Genomic DNA, 19,832 nt, shown 5'->3' on the forward strand with positions numbered 1-19,832 from the left:
TTGCATCGCCAGTATCAATGCGATGTTTCACAACGTTAGTCCTGCCTGGTTTGTCGCCATCCTTGTCGAATATGTTGCAGTATCTTCGGAGAAGTTCCTTAGCCTTGTGCTGGTATTTTTCTTCCAACCCTTCCGTCCATGCATTAATGTCTTCCGCAATGTCATTCTCGCCAATGGAATCGCTTTCAGGTAACTTTTCGCAGTTGAAGATTGCCTCTACCTCTCGACATTGCCCCAGTACAGTTCCTCTTCGGAGTTTGACTGGTGACTTGAACTCATTGAGCACTCGAACTGGGATGCGTCCATCCTTTTGCGTCTTAGCCAAGGTTTTACCAATAAGTACGTCCGGTGTAGAATTTTGTGTTGCTTCAACAACCCACAATTTGTTTGTCCCACAATCTCCATCAATCTTTGCCCACACAACTGCTTCTGACTTCGGTGGAATCTGCTCGCTTTCATCTAGGATCACTCGCTTGCTGCTGTATGGACCATCATACCCAAACCGAAGGGGCACTTCCATGTTGTTATACGTCATAATCCTGTTCTTCATGTTGATCTTCATATCTTGATCAAGCATGAAGTCTAATCCAATGATGACTTCATCCATAATCGCCGCGACTATGAACTTGTGTAACACCGTCACATTCCCTATTGCGACTTTGCATGTTACCTCTCCTACAACTTGGGTGTCCTCACCAGTTGCTGTCCTCAACCTTGCTCCAGGTAATGGCCTTACCTCTTTAGTGACCAAATCAGATCGAATGATGGAATGTGATGCGCCCGTATCCACAGTTAGTACTCGCTCATGTCCGTCCACATATCCACCAACAGTAACGTTGCTCGCTTTTCTGCCAATTCGCGAGACGGAGATTATGGGGCATTCAATTGCGGGAGCCAGCGCGCGCCCCTTGCTGCTGGCTCGTTTTAGTTTAACGACTGATTGGAGTTGGTTTCGTCTCCTTCAGCCCTGCGTTTGCGTCCTGCTGAATTGTTGTGACCATTGGAACTTGCGCTGCAATCGCGGGCGAAGTGGCCTGACTTTCCACATTTAAAACATTTGCCAGAACCATGCTTTTTCTCGCCCAGCAGTTGGATAATCTTCTTCAGCATTTCATTTGTCTCTTCCGGTGCTTCCACTTCCACACGATGTGCTTTGTAGGCTGGTCTACTTAGGAGCGCCGCCGTTTCACGCGTCTGAGCATACGAGACGGTTTCAGCAAATGTTGCCTTTGGATTCGCGTACGTCTCTCGCTTGGTATACATGTCCCGCATTCCGTTGATGAACCTCTGGATTTTTACTCTTTCAAGGTGCTCACCAGATGCGTCTCCAATTGCCAAATGAGCCAGCCTTTCAATCTCAGAGGCGAATTCCTGTAAAGTCTCGTTGGATTTCTGGCAGCGATTCTCCAGCTCCATCTGGTAAATCTGTCTCCTGTGCTCGCTACCATAACGTCTTTCCACTGCACCCATTAACGCATCGTAACTGTTCCTTTCACAATCAGGAATAGTCTGCAAGATTTCCGCTGCAGGTCCTTTTAATGCAACGAACAATGCAGCGGATTTATCCTCCATGCTCCAGTGATTTGCTGTAGCTGTCTTCTCAAACTGGAGCTTAAAGACTTGGAAAGGAATCGTGCCGTCAAAGGATGGAGTCTTTACCTTGGGCGCGCTGGTCGAAGAAGGTGGGCGATTCAACTGCATATCTCGGAGGCGACCTTCCAACTCTTCTACCTTAGCCTCGACTTTCTCCTGTCTCTCTTCAAGTTTGTCCTGTATTTGTGTAATTTTTTCATCCTGTGCTTCCAGCTGTGATGATATGCGTGCCTCCTGTGCCTGTAGCTGAGTTTCTAACCGGGATGACACCTGCGCTGATACCTCGGAAGATATACGTGTTTCCAAGGCTTGCATCTGTGAGGAAACGTCTGACGACAACAGCGACCTCTGTTCCTGCATCATCTGTGACATGGCAGCCAATAACGTGTTCATGTCCATACCTGTTGATGAACAAGGAGCATTTTGCTGTTCTTCAACCTTCCCGGATGTCTGTTGCACATCATTTGAGGAACATGCAGCCTCATCCTTCTGTTCGTCCTTTGCGGATGTATCGTCGGGTTTACCTTGGAAGTCGTATTTGTCCACGTCGATGCCTTCAGCTTCCATAGCCTCTCGCAACCGGGATAACAATTCCACTTTTCTTCCGGAGGTGGCCAAATTACGCTTTTCCAACTCCTGTTTCAGCTCCTCAATTTTTAAGTCCTGAATTTTCGCCATTTTTAGTAGTTTCTCCTTCGGGATTTATTTAACAATCCCACTTCTGACACCAATTGTTACGATTATCCTCGAAACCTTGAGGGATTTCCCAAATATACTCGGGCTCGTATCGCTGGATTGTTAAATAAATGCTAACGATGACCAAATTGTAGTACAATTAACTTTATTGTACAACAAACAATTTACAATACTTGCTAATACAGTAAAAACACTTTACAATACTTGTTAAAGCAATAACAACGCTTTACTACTTGTTAACACAATTAAACTTATAGCTTGCTTATTCGCAACTCAATTCTCCGCTCACTTTACTTGTAGCTTGCTGACTTGTAACTAACTCACCTCGTGGTGGCGGCGCCCTTATATACCTGCGCTGGCACTTATGGCAACTCTAGAACATTCTGAAGTTTATCGCTCATTCTCTTTCTCTCGCTGTTCGCAGTGTTCATCCAACTTGACGTTTCTCTTTGTGGAACATTCTACGTCATTCTTCGAACATTCTGCCTATTTCTCGTTGTTCGCTTTGTGTTGCCGCAGTATTCGCCACACTGCCCTCCACCTAAGTCTGATCGTCCCGATCAGACACACTTGCGGTTCCAAACGCTGCAAGCCTTTCCAAGTGGACCACCTTCATCTTGTTTCTTGGTCTCCCAACGGTCTGGATCCGATACACTACGTCATTTAGCCGTTTTACGACCTTATACGGACCTTCCCAGTTGCATTGTAGTTTTGGGGACAAACCTTTCTTTCGTTGTGGATTGTACAGCAACACCAAATCTCCTTCCTGGAAACCCTCGGAATTCATCGCCTTATCATACCTGGCTTTCATCTTGTCACTCATAATTTGTGTGCGCTGTCTCACAAGAGCATGTATCTCTCTCAGCTCCTCTTCCAGGATGTTTGACGTCTCTTTTCCAATCCTTCTAGCATCACCAGTCACCCCAAACTTCAGATCACTAGGCAAACGGAGCTCACTGCCGAATATTACCCTTGCAGGAGTTTTACCCGTTGTTTCATGCACTGCTGACCGGTATCCCATCAGGAACAAGGGTATGCGGACATCCCAATCTTTTTGATTCTTGTCCACGACCTTCCGCAAATGCTCTTCCAGGGTTCGGTTGAACCGTTCCACCATGCCGTCTGATTGGGGATGAAGAGCCGTCGTTCGAGTTTTCCGGATACCCAGTATCTGGCACATCTCTTGGAACACTGCCGACTCAAAATTCCTTCCCTGGTCAGAGTGCAGCTCTATAGGTACACCGTATCTCGCAACCCAATTGTAGGTGAATACCTCCGCTACTGTTTTAGCTTCCTGGTTTGGAATCGGGTATACCTCCGGCCATTTGCTAAAGTAGTCCATAACCACAAGGACGTATTTGTTTCCCTGTGCGCTCATAGGAAATGGACCGGCTACATCCATGGCAATCCGCTCGAAAGGTGCACCTGAGTTATATTGCTTCATCTGGCCATGACTTCTGGATTTCGGCCCCTTAGCTGCAATACACTCCGCGCAGTTAGCAATCCACTCTGCGACCGATTGCCGACAACCAACCCAATAGAACCTCTGCTTAACCTTCTCCAGGGTCTTCGTGATTCCCAGGTGCCCTCCACTAGGACCATTGTGGAATTCCTTGAGTACATCCGGAATTCTTACCCTTGGAACTACTATCAGGTTGCGGGAGCACTGGCCATCTTCGCTTTCCCATACCCTATGCAAACAGCCAGATATTAATTTTAAGCTGTTCCATTGTGCCCAGTACGCCTTTGCGATGGGGCTTTCCGCTGCCATTTGCTCCTTAGTTGGCCTCCTGTCCACCTCCAGTCCATGCATCAAAAGCTCCAGATCTGGATCTTCCTGCTGACACTTCCGTAGCTGTTCTTCCTTCCACTCTTCCGCTGGTGTTATTGTCGTTAGACGGACGTCTATAATGTCCTCTTTTCCCTCAGCTTTTGAGCAGTGTTTACATTCCAGGCTACATGGTCGGCGGGACATGGCATCAGCATTACCGTGGACACTTCCCTTGCGGTGTTCAATAGCGAAGTCATAACTTTGCAGTCTCTCAATCCATCGAGCTAGCTGTCCTTCTGGATTCTTAAACTGTAGTAGCCACTTCAGCGCTGCATGGTCCGTTCGAACTCGGAAACGTTGCCCATAGAGGTACTTGTGGAAATGTTTGACGCAGTCCACCAACGCTAGTAGTTCTCTCCGAGTTACGCAGTAGTTCCTCTCTGGTTTTCCAATCGACCGGCTATAGTAGGAAACTACCTTCTCCTGCCCATCAATTAACTGCGACAGTACGCCTCCTATGGCATAACCACTAGCATCCGTATCCAAAATAAACGTTGCACCTGGAACGGGATACGCTAGCATAGGTGCAGTACATAGTCGTTCCTTCAGAGTCTGGAAAGCCTCCTCCTGCTCCTTGTTCCACTCGAAGGCTCTATTTTTCCTAGTGAGCTCGTGGAGGCTTTTAGCAACGCTGGCGAAATTCGGAACAAATCGGCGGTAGTAGGTGCATAGCCCAAGAAAACTTCGTAGTTCGTGCAGGTTCCTAGGCCTTGGCCAATCCTTTACTGCTTCTATCTTTTCCTTCGCAGTACAGATGCCCTCCGTTGTCACCTTGTGCCCTAAGTAGTTCACCTCCTTCCTGAACAGTGAGCACTTTTTAGGACTTAGCTTCAGACCAGCGCCAGCTATCCTCTGGAAAACTTCTTCCAAATTGTTCAGGTGTTCCTCAAAGCTTTTACCCAATACGATAATGTCGTCTAGATACACCAAACATGTTTTCCAATGCAGTCCTTTGAGCACATGGTCCATAAGTCGTTCAAAAGTGGCAGGAGCGTTGCATAATCCAAAGGGCATCACCGTGAATTGCCACAGACCGTCTCCAACGCTGAAAGCTGTCTTCTCCTTATCCTCGTCACTTACCTCCACTTGCCAATAACCGCTCTTAAGGTCGAGTGTTGAGAACCACTTTGTTCCAGTCAACGAGTCCAGAGTGTCATCGATCCTGGGAAGAGGATAGCTGTCCTTTTTCGTCACATCGTTTAATTTCCGGTAGTCTACGCAGAACCGCATTTGACCATCCTTCTTCTTCACAAGTACTACCGGCGAACTCCATGGACTCGCTGATGGTTCAATCACACCACTCTCGCTCATTTCGTTTATTATTTGGCTAACAGTTTCACGTTTGGCAAGTGGAACACTCCGAGGAGCTTGACGGATTGGCGTTGCATCGCCAGTATCAATGCGATGTTTCACAACGTTAGTCCTGCCTGGTTTGTCGCCATCCTTGTCGAATATGTTGCAGTATCTTCGGAGAAGTTCCTTAGCCTTGTGCTGGTATTTTTCTTCCAACCCTTCCGTCCATGCATTAATGTCTTCCGCAATGTCATTCTCGCCAATGGAATCGCTTTCAGGTAACTTTTCGCAGTTGAAGATTGCCTCTACCTCTCGACATTGCCCCAGTACAGTTCCTCTTCGGAGTTTGACTGGTGACTTGAACTCATTGAGCACTCGAACTGGGATGCGTCCATCCTTTTGCGTCTTAGCCAAGGTTTTACCAATAAGTACGTCCGGTGTAGAATTTTGTGTTGCTTCAACAACCCACAATTTGTTTGTCCCACAATCTCCATCAATCTTTGCCCACACAACTGCTTCTGACTTCGGTGGAATCTGCTCGCTTTCATCTAGGATCACTCGCTTGCTGCTGTATGGACCATCATACCCAAACCGAAGGGGCACTTCCATGTTGTTATACGTCATAATCCTGTTCTTCATGTTGATCTTCATATCTTGATCAAGCATGAAGTCTAATCCAATGATGACTTCATCCATAATCGCCGCGACTATGAACTTGTGTAACACCGTCACATTCCCTATTGCGACTTGGCATGTTACCTCTCCTACAACTTGAGTGTCCTCACCAGTTGCTGTCCTCAACCTTGCTCCAGGTAATGGCCTTACCTCTTTAGTGACCAAATCAGATCGAATGATGGAATGTGATGCGCCCGTATCCACAGTTAGTACTCGCTCATGTCCGTCCACATATCCACCAACAGTAACGTTGCTCGCTTTTCTGCCAATTCGCGAGACGGAGATTATGGGGCATTCAATTGCGGGAGCCAGCGCGCGCCCCTTGCTGCTGGCTCGTTTTAGTTTAACGACTGATTGGAGTTGGTTTCGTCTCCTTCAGCCCTGCGTTTGCGTCCTGCTGAATTGTTGTGACCATTGGAACTTGCGCTGCAATCGCGGGCGAAGTGGCCTGACTTTCCACATTTAAAACATTTGCCAGAACCATGCTTTTTCTCGCCCAGCAGTTGGATAATCTTCTTCAGCATTTCATTTGTCTCTTCCGGTGCTTCCACTTCCACACGATGTGCTTTGTAGGCTGGTCTACTTAGGAGCGCCGCCGTTTCACGCGTCTGAGCATACGAGACGGTTTCAGCAAATGTTGCCTTTGGATTCGCGTACGTCTCTCGCTTGGTATACATGTCCCGCATTCCGTTGATGAACCTCTGGATTTTTACTCTTTCAAGGTGCTCACCAGATGCGTCTCCAATTGCCAAATGAGCCAGCCTTTCAATCTCAGAGGCGAATTCCTGTAAAGTCTCGTTGGATTTCTGGCAGCGATTCTCCAGCTCCATCTGGTAAATCTGTCTCCTGTGCTCGCTACCATAACGTCTTTCCACTGCACCCATTAACGCATCGTAACTGTTCCTTTCACCATCAGGAATAGTCTGCAAGATTTCCGCTGCAGGTCCTTTTAATGCAACGAACAGTGCAGCGGATTTATCCTCCATGCTCCAGTGATTTGCTGTAGCTGTCTTCTCAAACTGGAGCTTAAAGACTTGGAAAGGAATCGTGCCGTCAAAGGATGGAGTCTTTACCTTGGGCGCGCTGGTCGAAGAAGGTGGGCGATTCAACTGCATATCTCGGAGGCGACCTTCCAACTCTTCTACCTTAGCCTCGACTTTCTCCTGTCTCTCTTCAAGTTTGTCCTGTATTTGTGTAATTTTTTCATCCTGTGCTTCCAGCTGTGATGATATGCGTGCCTCCTGTGCCTGTAGCTGAGTTTCTAACCGGGATGACACCTGCGCTGATACCTCGGAAGATATACGTGTTTCCAAGGCTTGCATCTGTGAGGAAACGTCTGACGACAACAGCGACCTCTGTTCCTGCATCATCTGTGACATGGCAGCCAATAACGTGTTCATGTCCATACCTGTTGATGAACAAGGAGCATTTTGCTGTTCTTCAACCTTCCCGGATGTCTGTTGCACATCATTTGAGGAACATGCAGCCTCATCCTTCTGTTCGTCCTTTGCGGATGTATCGTCGGGTTTACCTTGGAAGTCGTATTTGTCCACGTCGATGCCTTCAGCTTCCATAGCCTCTCGCAACCGGGATAACAATTCCACTTTTCTTCCGGAGGTGGCCAAATTACGCTTTTCCAACTCCTGTTTCAGCTCCTCAATTTTTAAGTCCTGAATTTTCGCCATTTTTAGTAGTTTCTCCTTCGGGATTTATTTAACAATCCCACTTCTGACACCAATTGTTACGATTATCCTCGAAACCTTGAGGGATTTCCCAAATATACTCGGGCTCGTATCGCTGGATTGTTAAATAAATGCTCACGATGACCAAATTGTAGTACAATTAACTTTATTGTACAACAAACAATTTACAATACTTGCTAATACAGTAAAAAACACTTTACAATACTTGTTAAAGCAATAACACCGCTTTACTACTTGTTAACACAATTAAACTTATAGCTTGCTTATTCGCCACTCAATTCTCCGCTCACTTTACTTGTAGCTTGCTGACTTGTAACTAACTCACCTCGTGGTGGCGGCGCCCTTATATACCTGCGCTGGTACTTATGGCAACTCTAGAACATTCTGAAGTTTATCGCTCATTCTCTTTCTCTCGCTGTTCGCAGTGTTCATCCAACTTGACGTTTCTCTTTGTGGAACATTCTACGTCATTCTTCGAACATTCTGCCTATTTCTCGTTGTTCGCTTTGTGTTGCCGCAGTATTCGCCACATTATTATATTTTTTATTGTAATTTTTAATTTGCTATCCTAAAATGTTTTTACGTTTTAGAAAATGCTTCGAAAAGTACGAAAAGCTAACTGAATTTATTCCATTAAATAAAGACTTACTGCGTATTCTTGAAACTATTGAAACTTGCGCTGCGTATGAACTTATGAAAGCTAACTTTTATTATATTTAATTTCACTTACATAAAAAAAATACTGCTTGGTGAAATGATACAGCTCTAATTATAGCAAGTTATAAAAGTACTAAAAAAACACTACAACTGAAAGTTGGATAGTTTAATATTTAATTTATAGTAGCAAAACAATAGTTTTTAATTTCCCAATGAACTCCCTGTCGAAATGCAATTATGAATTGAGCAAAACCTATCTTTAAACTTATGAATTTATGTATACATATGCATGTCGATAAGAAATAAGATGGAAATTCTAGTAAAATGAATCCGAAATTGTGTAAGTAAAAATGAAAAAGTATGTTTGCTGTGGTTTGAAAGAAAAAGTATGGAATGACGATTTATTATGTTCAGTAAAAACGTAATGTAATCTAACAGAAGCTAAATAAGTTATAGTATTAAAGTTTAAGTATCAAATATGTAAAAAAAATAAAAACAAAAATTATTAAAAACAAGAAACCCAAACTGTTTTTTAAGTAGCGAAACAACTGAAAAGAAGATGAAATTTTGAAAGAAAAATTCAAAATGTAACGAGATCAAATATCAATAATCCACATATTTACAAAAGTATATACGCAAATATATTAGCAAAAATAATAGTTAATTAAGTAATTACGCGCTGATTTCTACTTTTCTGGGCGAAACTAAAAAAAAATACAACAAAAGCTGTTGTTTAAAGAAATAAGTACGGTTTTTTTCTGCTCTTGTAAATTTTACGAGCAGTTGAAACAAAAATAATGAAATGCAATCGCAGAAAAAATTTAAGCAAAATAGCGAAATTGTGTATAAAAAGTTTAGCGGTTAAATGTTTTGAAAAGATGTCGCGTTGCCAATTGTCACGATTATTTGTAAAACCCTTAAGATATGTTAATGGGTACATATTTGAAAAAATGTAATTTATAAACTAACTTAATTCATAGCGATAAAATTAATGCGTAAAGCAAACAATTTTATTGAAATGCAACTACTTCTGTAAGATTAAACAAAAAAATATATAACAGTTAAAAAGGTATATGAACATAAAATAAATGAAATACGAGTACCAAAGCAAATTACTATCAAAAAAGTTTTGTTTTATTTAGCTTTTAGCTTTAATGAAACGGTGCTTTTCCCAAAATAAATAAATCTGAGTCGAACCTGGTAAAAACGAATAAAATTCACACTTACATTTTTAACGCTAAGCAGATACTTCTTCGAAGAGCTGCATACATGAACACTAACCCCATTTGGCTCTCACAAAAGACCTAGTCTATCCTGCATGGGCACTAGGGGTTTTTTTTTTTAAACCGGTCTTCAATATTTGAAAATTTGAAATTTAGAAAAAAACTGTTTACCCATTTTCAAATTAAAAAAAAAAACGGTTAAACCGGTTTTATTTTACATATTCAGGCTTATCATGAGTTTCTTTTCCCCGAACCGGTTCACTTTTCACTTTTGGTTTCCATGGTTTCACTATGGGAGGATGACAAATTTTCGGGCGAACTTTTTTCAGGTGAAACTCAGGATATTGCAGAATAATAGCTTGGCGCTTACACATACATACATATGTTAGTGTTTGGCCGAGCTTCGCCTCCGATTTGTGGGGTGCGCCTTGATGTCGTCACACAAAGGGGGCGGACCGAACTATTCCGAACGGCGATTGTATTTTTATGAGAAGCTATTTTTCATGTCAGAAATACACTCGGAGGTTTGGCATTGCCTGCCGAGGGGTGACCGTTGGTAAGATCATGAAACAATAGTGGTATTCACCAAAGTGAGCAAGTGGCCTGGCTGTCTGGCAAAATAGTAGATTAGCTCAAGCAATGACTGCTATCATTGAAATTAAAAAGGCAAAAGACTACGCACAATTGAGTCATTCAGAGTCATACCAGAGTCATGTCGGTGTAATTAACACATATTTATTTTCGCTTACACATCCAAACCGACTCGCGAGTCAAACGCACCGTGTATGCCATGCCGCCTATTAAAGATTTTCGTTCGGTATTCCTTAATTTTATGGTACAGAGCTACATAAAGTACCATCAAATTAAGGAATAAGCTACATTTACATTAGCCTTCATCGATTCGCCAACAGTTAGCGAAAAATCGGTTAAATATAAGATAAATCTATTAAATATTAGTGAAATCGAGAGCATTATTTGGGATCCGGAAGTTAGTTATTATTGCCAACAAACTTATAGCATATGGCTTCGCCCAATCAACGCTGATCAAATTTGCAAAAAAAAAAGTGTCTGGCAACGCGACCAACAGCTGTTAGCCTGCTGCACTTCCGTTGTTCTCGTTTTGTTTACATCACCCCTTTAGGCCCACTTGCCCCGGCCGCACATTCAATGCACTCGGTGAAAGCAATCAAATTTAGCAAGAAAAATGTTCTATCGCTACCAAAACAGGTATACATACATACCTGCTGGAATTGTGAAATTATTGAGAACCACAAAATAATACGCACTTGCCAGAGAAGTTGCAGTTTGCTGTCGACAAACGAATGAACACACACGAAAGTTGTCGCAACAAGACAAATTGCAATGCTACAGTCCTTCAAGCAGTTATTTCGGCAAACGGAGAGTGCCAGTAATGATGACAATGATGCAGAATTATATCAAATATGGCCAAAACGGGCGTCAGTTTTAGAGTTTAGTGCTTTCGGAAAAGAATTGCTGCAGAAAAGTGTCACTGTACCGAAGCCAGATGCAAATAAAATCACCATCAAAAGTTTTATGGAAACATCGGCGGAATTTCCATTGAAGGTATTAATTGTGTATACTTGTATGCGGCTTTGAATTTCAGTTATACATACATATGTATGTAAAGTGTATTAAATATTGGATAATTTGGCATTCCTTTGCAGTTCGGCACAGATACATGTCGAGTGATGAATCAGCCAGAAGAGCGTTATCCAGCGATAGCTAAGCAAATTGCTTCTGCCTACCCGGTAATACATGAGCGTGTGTTGTGGTTGTATCTGGCATTCTTGGAACACAAATGCAAATACGGTGCGTTGTTAGAAATACATATTAAATAAATATGTGGACATAACGATAGAGAGAATCATATTACGAATATCCATACATATCTATCAAAATGGTTTTTGTATGTCATTGGCTTGAGTAAAATTTAACGACGAATTTGCTTTCCCACAGGTACCAATATCGAACGCGCCTTGTATCATGGCATGTCCCTGACAGCTTTCGTGCAGCGTTTGCTGGAGAAACGCTGTGCCTCATTTGTAGGTCCGTTGGATCATTATCTATTAATTAATGGTAAAACTGGCTTAGGCAAATTTTATGACGTAGGCACCATCAATGAAGAGGCGCCATTTCTACTAAAATATGTGCTGAGCTATGATGAAATGAAGGTGAGAGAAGGGGAAAAGGCTATATATCGTTACCGTAATACAGAAAGGCCATATCTAACATTATTGTGTCTTTACAGAATAGTCACAAAACTATATAAAAACTAAAGTTCTTAAGTTGGAAGTTCTGGAATTTCTTCGAAACTGAAAGTAATTTATTAATATAGTAATTATTTTTAAATTCCATTAGGCTTTTAATGACTAATCTAACGACCTTTGTACAAATCTGAATTTCGAAAGAAAATGAGTTAGGGCCTTTCTATTTTATCGTAACGATATAGAATGTAGAGTCCGACTGATTCCCAATTTTTGGCCGATGTCGATTAATCGTTCGGACTTTAACAGAATGAAGTATGTATAAATTTCAATTATATAGGTTTGTAATACACTTTTTTAATTCTTGACCTTTAGCTTTCCGCTTTCCTATCAGTCTCTTCATTTACCGAATTTCTAAACGATGGAAACCGCAAAAATGCTGGCGTCATTGAGGAAGATAAATCGAAAATCGAACGCGACGGTGTTATTGTCGGCATAATTGGTGCACGCTTCCAAGCTCGCGAAGCAATGGATTGGCAGGACATTATTATCACCAGCGAACAAAATCGTAAAGAGCGTGGTTATGGTTATACGCCGCAGCAAGCCATGCTTTCCACAAATCCCGTTGTTGATTATCGCCGTATGTGGTCGCATTTTTATGAACAGCAAGATTTATTATATAGCAACATTAGTGGTCGAGAGTCCGCGCGTTTCTACAAAATTCCGAATACAGCATTCATTTTCGACAATCTCATGATGAAGAAACGCAATGCAATATCCTTTGATACACTACTTTTGGAGGCGAATGCACGCGGCGTTGCCGCTAACAAGCAAGTTTATTTACATGTGGTTGGCATTGGCTTGGGGGCTTGGCGCGCCGTGCAGCATCAGGATAAAATATTCTTGGAAACTTTTGGTGAACGTTTACAAGAGCTACTGTCAAGCTTATCACACATATCTGTTGTGCACTTTTCCTACTTTGGCATGTCCTCCTGGGCTCAGCTTGAGGATGGTGGTGTCATTGCTTCGCCAAAGCATCCCTCTGGCGGCATAAAAATTTTTCTTAGCAACAGAAATCCTGCACAGAAATTAGTGAGTTGGCGAACAATGGATAATTGGTTCTTTAAGTTGTTATAATACTTGAAAACATGTTTGTCTTTTTAGGCACCCGAATTCGAGAATATGCTGGTTGTGGAGTCGTATGCTTGGGATGGCAATGCTTTGCCAGGCAATGAATTCTGGCTTGTAAGTATATAGAGTTTGTTATAATTGATTGAGAATAAATACTACATATTTTATGTTCTTTCCTTTTTTAGGGTTCGCTTACCTCTTCCGGCGACCCTGCTGCCGCATGCAGTACACTCATCACAGAGCTACATAACCCACATATCAATACAAGTATGGTAAATGGCGCAAATGTGCATGTGGCAACAGAACTTTACGGTGTTTTGCATATCTCTGAGTATGCGAAGAAAATGTGTACCTAAAAATTTTTTTAAGCAACAATCCATACTAAAATGTGCTTCCTTGTTGGCAATATGTGTTCGTTAAAATTTCTTATAACGGCTTGATCGTAAAATATAAAAGTATGTACATATGTATGTATGCCTTTCTTCAAATATATTTATTTAAATAAAAGGTTTGTGACATTCATTGCGAAAAATTTGTAATAAATGAGAAAAAACTAATTTATGCCATATGCCAAAAATATTCAGTTAATGGGGCCGTATGAATAAAAACTAAGCAATGAAGTTTAAACAAAAGCTAATGCTTATTTTTTATTAATATGGCCCAATAAAATAAAAGTAAAATTTACAACGGAAACAATTTAATTTATCCGATTAGAAGAAATCGTTTTCCGCTTAGCGAATCCCACAAAAAATATGTAGTTGGCAACGCGAAGTTGGCAATCAGCTGTTCTCTTGGCCAATTGTTTACATTTCATTTACCTTTTTGTTTATAAAGATTTTGTATAACGCGTAAAAATACCAAAATACAAGCTAATGGGTTGCAAAGCACGATTCCAGGTAAACTCTGTATATTCTCTGAAGATATATATATAAATATACACATATGGCTGTATGTAGTTCCAGTGCTGCGCGTGAGCATATGGAAACGCTTCCAACAAACGCGTCAGCAACAGAGCAATTTAGTGTTTGCATTACCTATGCAAATCAAACACAAAATGCTGTCCAATATCATCGAAAAAATCTTTAAACCAAAGAAAAGTAATTTCAATGAAGAAGCACTGAATCAGATTTGGCCTCCTAAGGGCACAGGTTTGTCAATCACCGAATTTGGCAAAGAATTATTGCAGAAATGTACTATAGTACCAAAACCTGACGCGAGTGAAGTGAAGATAGCAGATTTCATTGAGCAATCGTTACGTTTTCCATTGAAGGTACGGATAGAAGTGTTACTAATAAGATGGTGTATTATGGCGTACGCGCTTAATTGAATTTAAATTTTTCAACAGTTTGGCAGGGATACATGCCGCGTAATGAGTCAGCCAAAAGAACGCTATCCAGAAATTGAAAAACAAATCGTCTCTGCATATCCGGTAATCCATGAACGTGTTTTGGGCTTATATTTGGCTTTCTTGGAACACAAATGCAAATATGGTGCGTGTTTAGCTTTATATACATTCCAAACCAAAAATTACCGTGGCGCGTGTAAGTAGACACTCCCTATATTAGTAGCTTTAAAAGCGCTGGCTGCTTTTACACAGATACATATTAATTAAATAAATAATACTTTATAGTGGGTGTTAAAAAGTTACCTGCCGTCGCCGACCGATATCGCACTTCCGTTGCCGTAGGAGTATACTTTCACAGCGAGGATTTTCATTTTATACACACCAACACATCTTATAATTTAATAAAAAAAAACACCTTTGCTTGTCTACTCCTGCATAGTTTTTATTTTACTTTCTAGGAAACGATTTAGAACGTGTCATTTATAATGACATGACCGTTACTGGACTCGTTCAGAGATTACTCGAAAAACGCTGTGCTGCTTTTGTGGGTCCGCTCGATGACTATGTGTTACTTAAGGGCAGAAAAACTATGGCAAATTTTTTCGATGTAGGCACAGCCGATGAGAAAGCACCATTGGTGTTAAAAGATGTGCTGAGTTATGATGAGATCAAGGTAAGAGTACAGCAAAAGATAAGTATATAATAGTTAATATTTAATACCAAAAAACTCCCATACTTAATATGTAGCTCTCTGCCTTTCTTTCGGTTTCATCACACACCGAGTTTCTCAATAACGGCAGACGCTTCAACTGTGGTATCATAGAAGTGGATAAATCAAAAATTGAGATCGAAGGTGTTATAATCGGTATAATTGGTGGCCGCTTCGAAGCGGAGGATGTAATGGAGTGGCAGGATATTATGATCACTTCAATGCAAAACACAAAGGAGCGAGGCTATGGTTTTACCGCGAAAACAGCAAAGAAGGTAAAGAAACGCTCTGTTGACTATCGTCAATTGTGGACGCGCTTTTATGAACAGCAAGATCTAATCTATGATAAAGTGGAAAATGTTGTTTCACCACGTTTCTATAAAGATCCACAAACGCGTAACATTTTCGACAATTTGATAATGAAGAAGCGGTATTCCATCACTTTTGATACATTATTACTAGAAGCGAATGCACGCGGCGCTGCTGCCGCCAAGCAAGTGTACTTGCATGTTGTTGGTATTGGATTGGGCGCTTGGCGTGTGGTACAGCACCAAGACAAAATATTTTTAAAAACATTTAGCGAGCGCTTGCAAGTGCTTTTGCCGTGTTTGGCGAATATTTCAGTGGTGCACTTCTCGAATTTTAGATCTTCTGCTGCGAAGAATCACATAAGCGACGGTGCAGTGCTTGGATCGGAAACACAGCCTAGCGTCAGTATTAAGACTTTTCTACACGAGCGTTATCCGGCGGAAAAATTGGTAAGATATTTCATTGGGTGAGAATTTTTCTTTTAAGGTCAGTTGTCATTTAAATTTCCCAGCCATCAGAGTACGAAAATATGCTAATCGTGGAATCGTACGCCGGGGATGGTAATGCATTGCCGGGCAATGAATTTTGGAAGGTGTGCTAAGCTACAAAAAAAGTTTTTTTGGACTCAATGCTAAGCACATGCATTTTACTTGCAGGGCTGGCTTACGAGCTCTGGGGATCCTGCTGCCGCTTGCAGCACACTTATTTCGGAGCTTCATAACCCGCATATTAACACAAAAATGGTGAATGGCGAAAATTTGCATATAGCTTCGGATCGCTTCGGTGTTTTACACATTGCCGAATACTGCAAAGAAATTTTGCATTAGAAAATTAACTGCATACAAAAATTATTGGATTTTTTATATCTCGCACCTTTTTTATAGTAGACTTAAATGGACAAATAAACCTTTAGATATTGAACTTTTATACACACATTTTACTTAGTTTGATATTACACATTTCACTACCGACGCGTTGGCGACCAACGCAGTTGTCGGTTGTATTTAGCATAAGGCGCTAATTTTTTCTATATTTTAGATTTTCTCACTTAAGCACAAATAAATTTGCGGGCTTTGAACTTTTACACATTGAAACACACTTTAAAACACACTTTAAATCTATATTTATTAATTTGCACATTTCACTGCCGACGCGGTTAGCTCGAACGCAAAATCACATTTGGCGGGTAACGTTTTGCATATGGCGGTAATTTTTTGGCTGTTTGACGTTTTCTCACTACATACACATATACGATATGCATTTGCGTTTGGCAGCGCGCTAATAGTTATTTAAGGAAAACTTGTTTGAACTAATGTGCGAATGTGTTACAAGTAGACAATTAATTTTTATGCGTGAATACTTTTTAATAAATTTTGCGTAACAGTTTTTCAGAACCGGAAAATAAAGAGCACTTATTCGTAGTCTTCCGGCTGTCGACTAGTTAACAATTTTCCAAATTGTTGGCAACGCTATTTGTCAGCTGTTGTAAACTTGCTGAATTGTTTTTGTTTCCTTTCGTGAATTTCAGCCAAACAACAGGTGCTTGGCCATCAATCCCCATTGGAATTGAGAGTGAAAGAAAATAAAAAAAAAAGAAAAATAACTTTTCATGATTTGTACACTAAAAGGTTCTCGGGATTGAAATATTTTTCTTACAGGGCTACGAAGATGTAATCAAAATAGAGGAATTAACAAGATACGTGTACTTAAGCAAACGAACAAATTCCACCGGGTATGTCCCATTGTGAAATGAGATTTGCAATCACGAAATGCAATAAATTGCAATGCGAGATCATGGAAAGGGTTCACTTCAAAGCAAAGCTGCAAGAGTGCATATTAGTAAGCGTTGGCAATAAACAACAACAAAAATGTGGTCAACTATGAAAAGATTTCTCTTGCAATTATTTACTCCTGACGATAGGAATTCAGCAGTACTTGGTGCAGAAGATAATAAAATATGGCCACCTATTCATCCATTTATTAAATTTACCGACTTTGGCAAAGAATTGTTGTACAATTGCACCAAAGTGGTTAAACCGGATATGAGCGAGATTGACATTGAAAAATTTATGGAAAATTCATGCAGCTTTTCTGTAGAGGTGAGTGTGTTCTTGTTGTATGGCCGCATTTGCAAAGGTAAATTGGCCTTTTTATTATACTTCCAGTTTGGCACCGATACATGTCGGGTGATGAGCCAACCTACGGAACGTTATCCAGTTATTACGCAACAAATCGCTTCGGCATATCCCATAATACATGAACGAGTTTTATATTTGTATCTGGCATTCCTGGAGCACAAGTTGAAATACGGTATTTTGTGAATTAGTTGTAATATTTAATTTTACAGACTATAACGAACCCCCTTCACCCCTTATGCTTTACAGGAAATCAAATAGAACGTGCCATTTACACAAGCATGACACTAACCGCATTTGTACAAAGGCTGCTAGAGAAGCGTTGTGCATCATTTTATGGTTGTATAGACAAGTATCTTCTAGTCACTGGAGAAAAAGGCTATGGCGGATTTTGTGAAGTCGGTACTAGCGCCGAAAAAGCGCCGTTGCTGCTAAAGGATGTATTAAGCTATGATGAAATTAAGGTAAAAGTATAAAAATGCGTTTTATGGGTCGATTATGAATAGCAACCCAACCTCAGTTGAGGTATCAGCAACCAAGATTTGAGTGTAAATAAGCCATGGAAACAGTTAAAAAAATGAATATATTTTCACAATCAAAATATGCGCGGCAACTACAAAAATGCAGTTGCTAATATAGCAACTCAGTTGCCAGCTTTCAGTTGCCAGTTGCCACCTATAACTCAATTTCAGCCACTGGCAACGCAACTGAAGTTCGGTTGCCATCCGTAATTGTCCCATTAATCACTGCCTTGATAAAATTTGTACTTAATTATTCTCAGCTTACCGCTTTATTATCAATCTCTTCTCATACGGAATTCATAAATGATGGCAATCGTTACAACGAAGGCATCGTCGAAGAAGACAAATCAAAAATCGAGCCTACAGGTGTCGTTATTGGTCTGATAGGCGGGCGCTTTCAAGTAAAGGATGCAATGGAATGGCAAGATATAATGATTACTGCCTCGCAGAATACTAGAGAGAATGGTTATGGATATACGCCACAAGAGTCAAAGGTTGGAAACTGTAGCAACGTTAGTTATCGTCAGATGTGGACACAATTCTATGAAGAGCAGGATTTAATTTATGAAAACGTTAAAACACTGAATTCGAAACGCTTCTTCAAAGGGCCGGATACTAGATTTATTTTCGATAACCTAATGATGAAGAAGCGCTATGCTATCTCTTTTGATACACTGCTGCTGGAAGCAGAAGCGCGTGGCGCTGCTGCTAACAAGCAAATGTATGTACATGTGGTTGGCATAGGGTTGGGCTCGTGGAGAGCTGTGCCTCAGCAAGAAAAAATATTTTTAGAGACCTTCGCTGAACGTCTGCAAGAGCTACTAGCGCAACTAGCACACATTTCCGTTGTGCACTTCTCATATTTCTCTATGGCCGCGTGGGCGAATTTTCAGGATGGCGGAGTAATTAAATCGCAAACTCATCCAGGAGGAGGTGTTAAAATTTTCATGCACAATCGTAATCCCGCACAGAAGTTGGTAAGCGATGTATTGAATTTTTTACGTGGTTACATACTTATGTATGTATGTACATACATATATATGCATTTATGTATGCATGTATATATGCATGTACATACATATCGACACCTGAAATTCAAAAGGTCGTAATAAAGAAATTTTTTTGTTAAAATGAGTGGCGACTTGCAATTCGATGAAATGTATCATTATCAATCAATTGTAAGTTACGGCATTTGGCATTTCAGGAGACCATATATATGCATATCGTTAAGTTTTGTTTCCAATCAGGCACCTGAATTCGCAAATATGCTGATAGTAGAGTCCTATGCTTGGGCCGGCAATGCACTTCCCGGAAACGATTTTTGGCTTGTAAGTTAAAAAAAAACTTTGCGTTTTATTTCGAATTACTTACCATGCTAAACTTTACATTTAACTAGGGTGCACTGGCTTCTTCCGGTGATCCCGCTGCTGCTTGTAGCACTCTCATTTCCGAATTGCATAATCCGCATATTAATACAAAAATGGTGAATGGTGATAATTTACATGTGGCTTCGAGTCGCTTTGGCGTTTTGCATATTGCAGAGTATGCAAAGAAGATTTTAGACCATGATGGTCAAATATTAAATTAAATACGTTTTTATACCAGAACTAACTTTTTTACATAAACTTTTTTAAAGGACTTTTAAAAATTGCAGTTTGTATTTACATAAGTATTTCCCAGTCCTGACAGCTCATTCCAGGTATGGTTCAGTGTCTAAAGCAATGAGCTTTCACAAAAAAAACCTGTTTCATGCTCTTCTCAACTTTGAGGAAATGCTTATTCCAAT

The 19,832-nt window shown here is 40.9% G+C and overlaps 3 protein-coding genes across 6 annotated transcripts; all 3 read left to right on the forward strand.

Moving 5' to 3' along the window:
• The first annotated feature begins 10,796 nt into the window (after positions 1 to 10,796).
• On the forward strand, positions 10,797 to 13,497 carry LOC118748798. 2 transcript variants are annotated; one of them, XM_036483478.1, is made up of 7 exons: positions 10,797 to 11,255; positions 11,357 to 11,501; positions 11,649 to 11,738; positions 11,802 to 11,863; positions 12,272 to 12,988; positions 13,061 to 13,141; positions 13,213 to 13,497. In XM_036483478.1, the coding sequence occupies exons 1-7, from the start codon at positions 11,034 to 11,036 to the stop codon at positions 13,381 to 13,383; spliced, it is 1,488 nt and encodes a 495-aa protein (XP_036339371.1). In that variant the 5' UTR covers positions 10,797 to 11,033; the 3' UTR covers positions 13,384 to 13,497. The 2 variants fall into 2 exon arrangements, with proteins under 2 accessions (XP_036339371.1, XP_036339370.1); XM_036483477.1 differs by having other exon boundaries at positions 11,649 to 11,863.
• Positions 13,498 to 13,697: 200 nt separating this feature from the next.
• LOC118748799 lies at positions 13,698 to 16,284 on the forward strand. 2 transcript variants are annotated; one of them, XM_036483479.1, is made up of 7 exons: positions 13,698 to 13,923; positions 13,984 to 14,297; positions 14,373 to 14,517; positions 14,831 to 15,045; positions 15,120 to 15,839; positions 15,902 to 15,982; positions 16,047 to 16,284. In XM_036483479.1, exons 2-7 carry the CDS (start codon positions 14,064 to 14,066, stop codon positions 16,215 to 16,217), a joined length of 1,566 nt encoding a protein of 521 aa, XP_036339372.1. In that variant the 5' UTR covers positions 13,698 to 13,923; positions 13,984 to 14,063; the 3' UTR covers positions 16,218 to 16,284. The 2 variants fall into 2 exon arrangements, with proteins under 2 accessions (XP_036339372.1, XP_036339373.1); XM_036483480.1 differs by having other exon boundaries at positions 13,990 to 14,297.
• A 723-nt stretch (positions 16,285 to 17,007) lies between these two features.
• LOC118748800 lies at positions 17,008 to 19,830 on the forward strand. Of its 2 annotated transcripts, XM_036483482.1 has the most exons (7): positions 17,009 to 17,229; positions 17,312 to 17,489; positions 17,556 to 17,700; positions 17,775 to 17,989; positions 18,307 to 19,023; positions 19,294 to 19,374; positions 19,443 to 19,829. In XM_036483482.1, exons 2-7 carry the CDS (start codon positions 17,433 to 17,435, stop codon positions 19,632 to 19,634), a joined length of 1,407 nt encoding a protein of 468 aa, XP_036339375.1. In that variant the 5' UTR covers positions 17,009 to 17,229; positions 17,312 to 17,432; the 3' UTR covers positions 19,635 to 19,829. The 2 variants fall into 2 exon arrangements, with proteins under 2 accessions (XP_036339374.1, XP_036339375.1); XM_036483481.1 differs by having other exon boundaries at positions 17,008 to 17,489; positions 19,443 to 19,830.
• The last annotated feature ends 2 nt before the right edge of the window (positions 19,831 to 19,832 follow it).

Source organism: Rhagoletis pomonella, unplaced genomic scaffold, assembly GCF_013731165.1.
Source record: "Rhagoletis pomonella isolate Grant_MI unplaced genomic scaffold, Rhpom_1.0 Rhpom_scaffold_00013, whole genome shotgun sequence".
NCBI lineage: Eukaryota > Metazoa > Arthropoda > Insecta > Diptera > Tephritidae > Rhagoletis > Rhagoletis pomonella.

Coding starts and splice junctions, on each gene's coding strand:
- LOC118748798 (XM_036483477.1), top strand. CDS start 11,034: ATGCTACAGTCCTTCAAGCAGTTATTTCGGCAAACGGAGAGTGCCAGT. Junction 11,864..12,271: donor TGAGCTATGATGAAATGAAG/GTGAGAGAAGGG, acceptor CTTGACCTTTAG/CTTTCCGCTTTCCTATCAGT. Junction 12,989..13,060: donor GAAATCCTGCACAGAAATTA/GTGAGTTGGCGA, acceptor TTGTCTTTTTAG/GCACCCGAATTCGAGAATAT.
- LOC118748799 (XM_036483479.1), top strand. CDS start 14,064: ATGCAAATCAAACACAAAATGCTGTCCAATATCATCGAAAAAATCTTT. Junction 15,046..15,119: donor TGAGTTATGATGAGATCAAG/GTAAGAGTACAG, acceptor CTTAATATGTAG/CTCTCTGCCTTTCTTTCGGT. Junction 15,983..16,046: donor CGGGCAATGAATTTTGGAAG/GTGTGCTAAGCT, acceptor TTTTACTTGCAG/GGCTGGCTTACGAGCTCTGG.
- LOC118748800 (XM_036483481.1), top strand. CDS start 17,259: ATGTGGTCAACTATGAAAAGATTTCTCTTGCAATTATTTACTCCTGAC. Junction 17,490..17,555: donor CATGCAGCTTTTCTGTAGAG/GTGAGTGTGTTC, acceptor TTATACTTCCAG/TTTGGCACCGATACATGTCG. Junction 19,024..19,293: donor GTAATCCCGCACAGAAGTTG/GTAAGCGATGTA, acceptor GTTTCCAATCAG/GCACCTGAATTCGCAAATAT.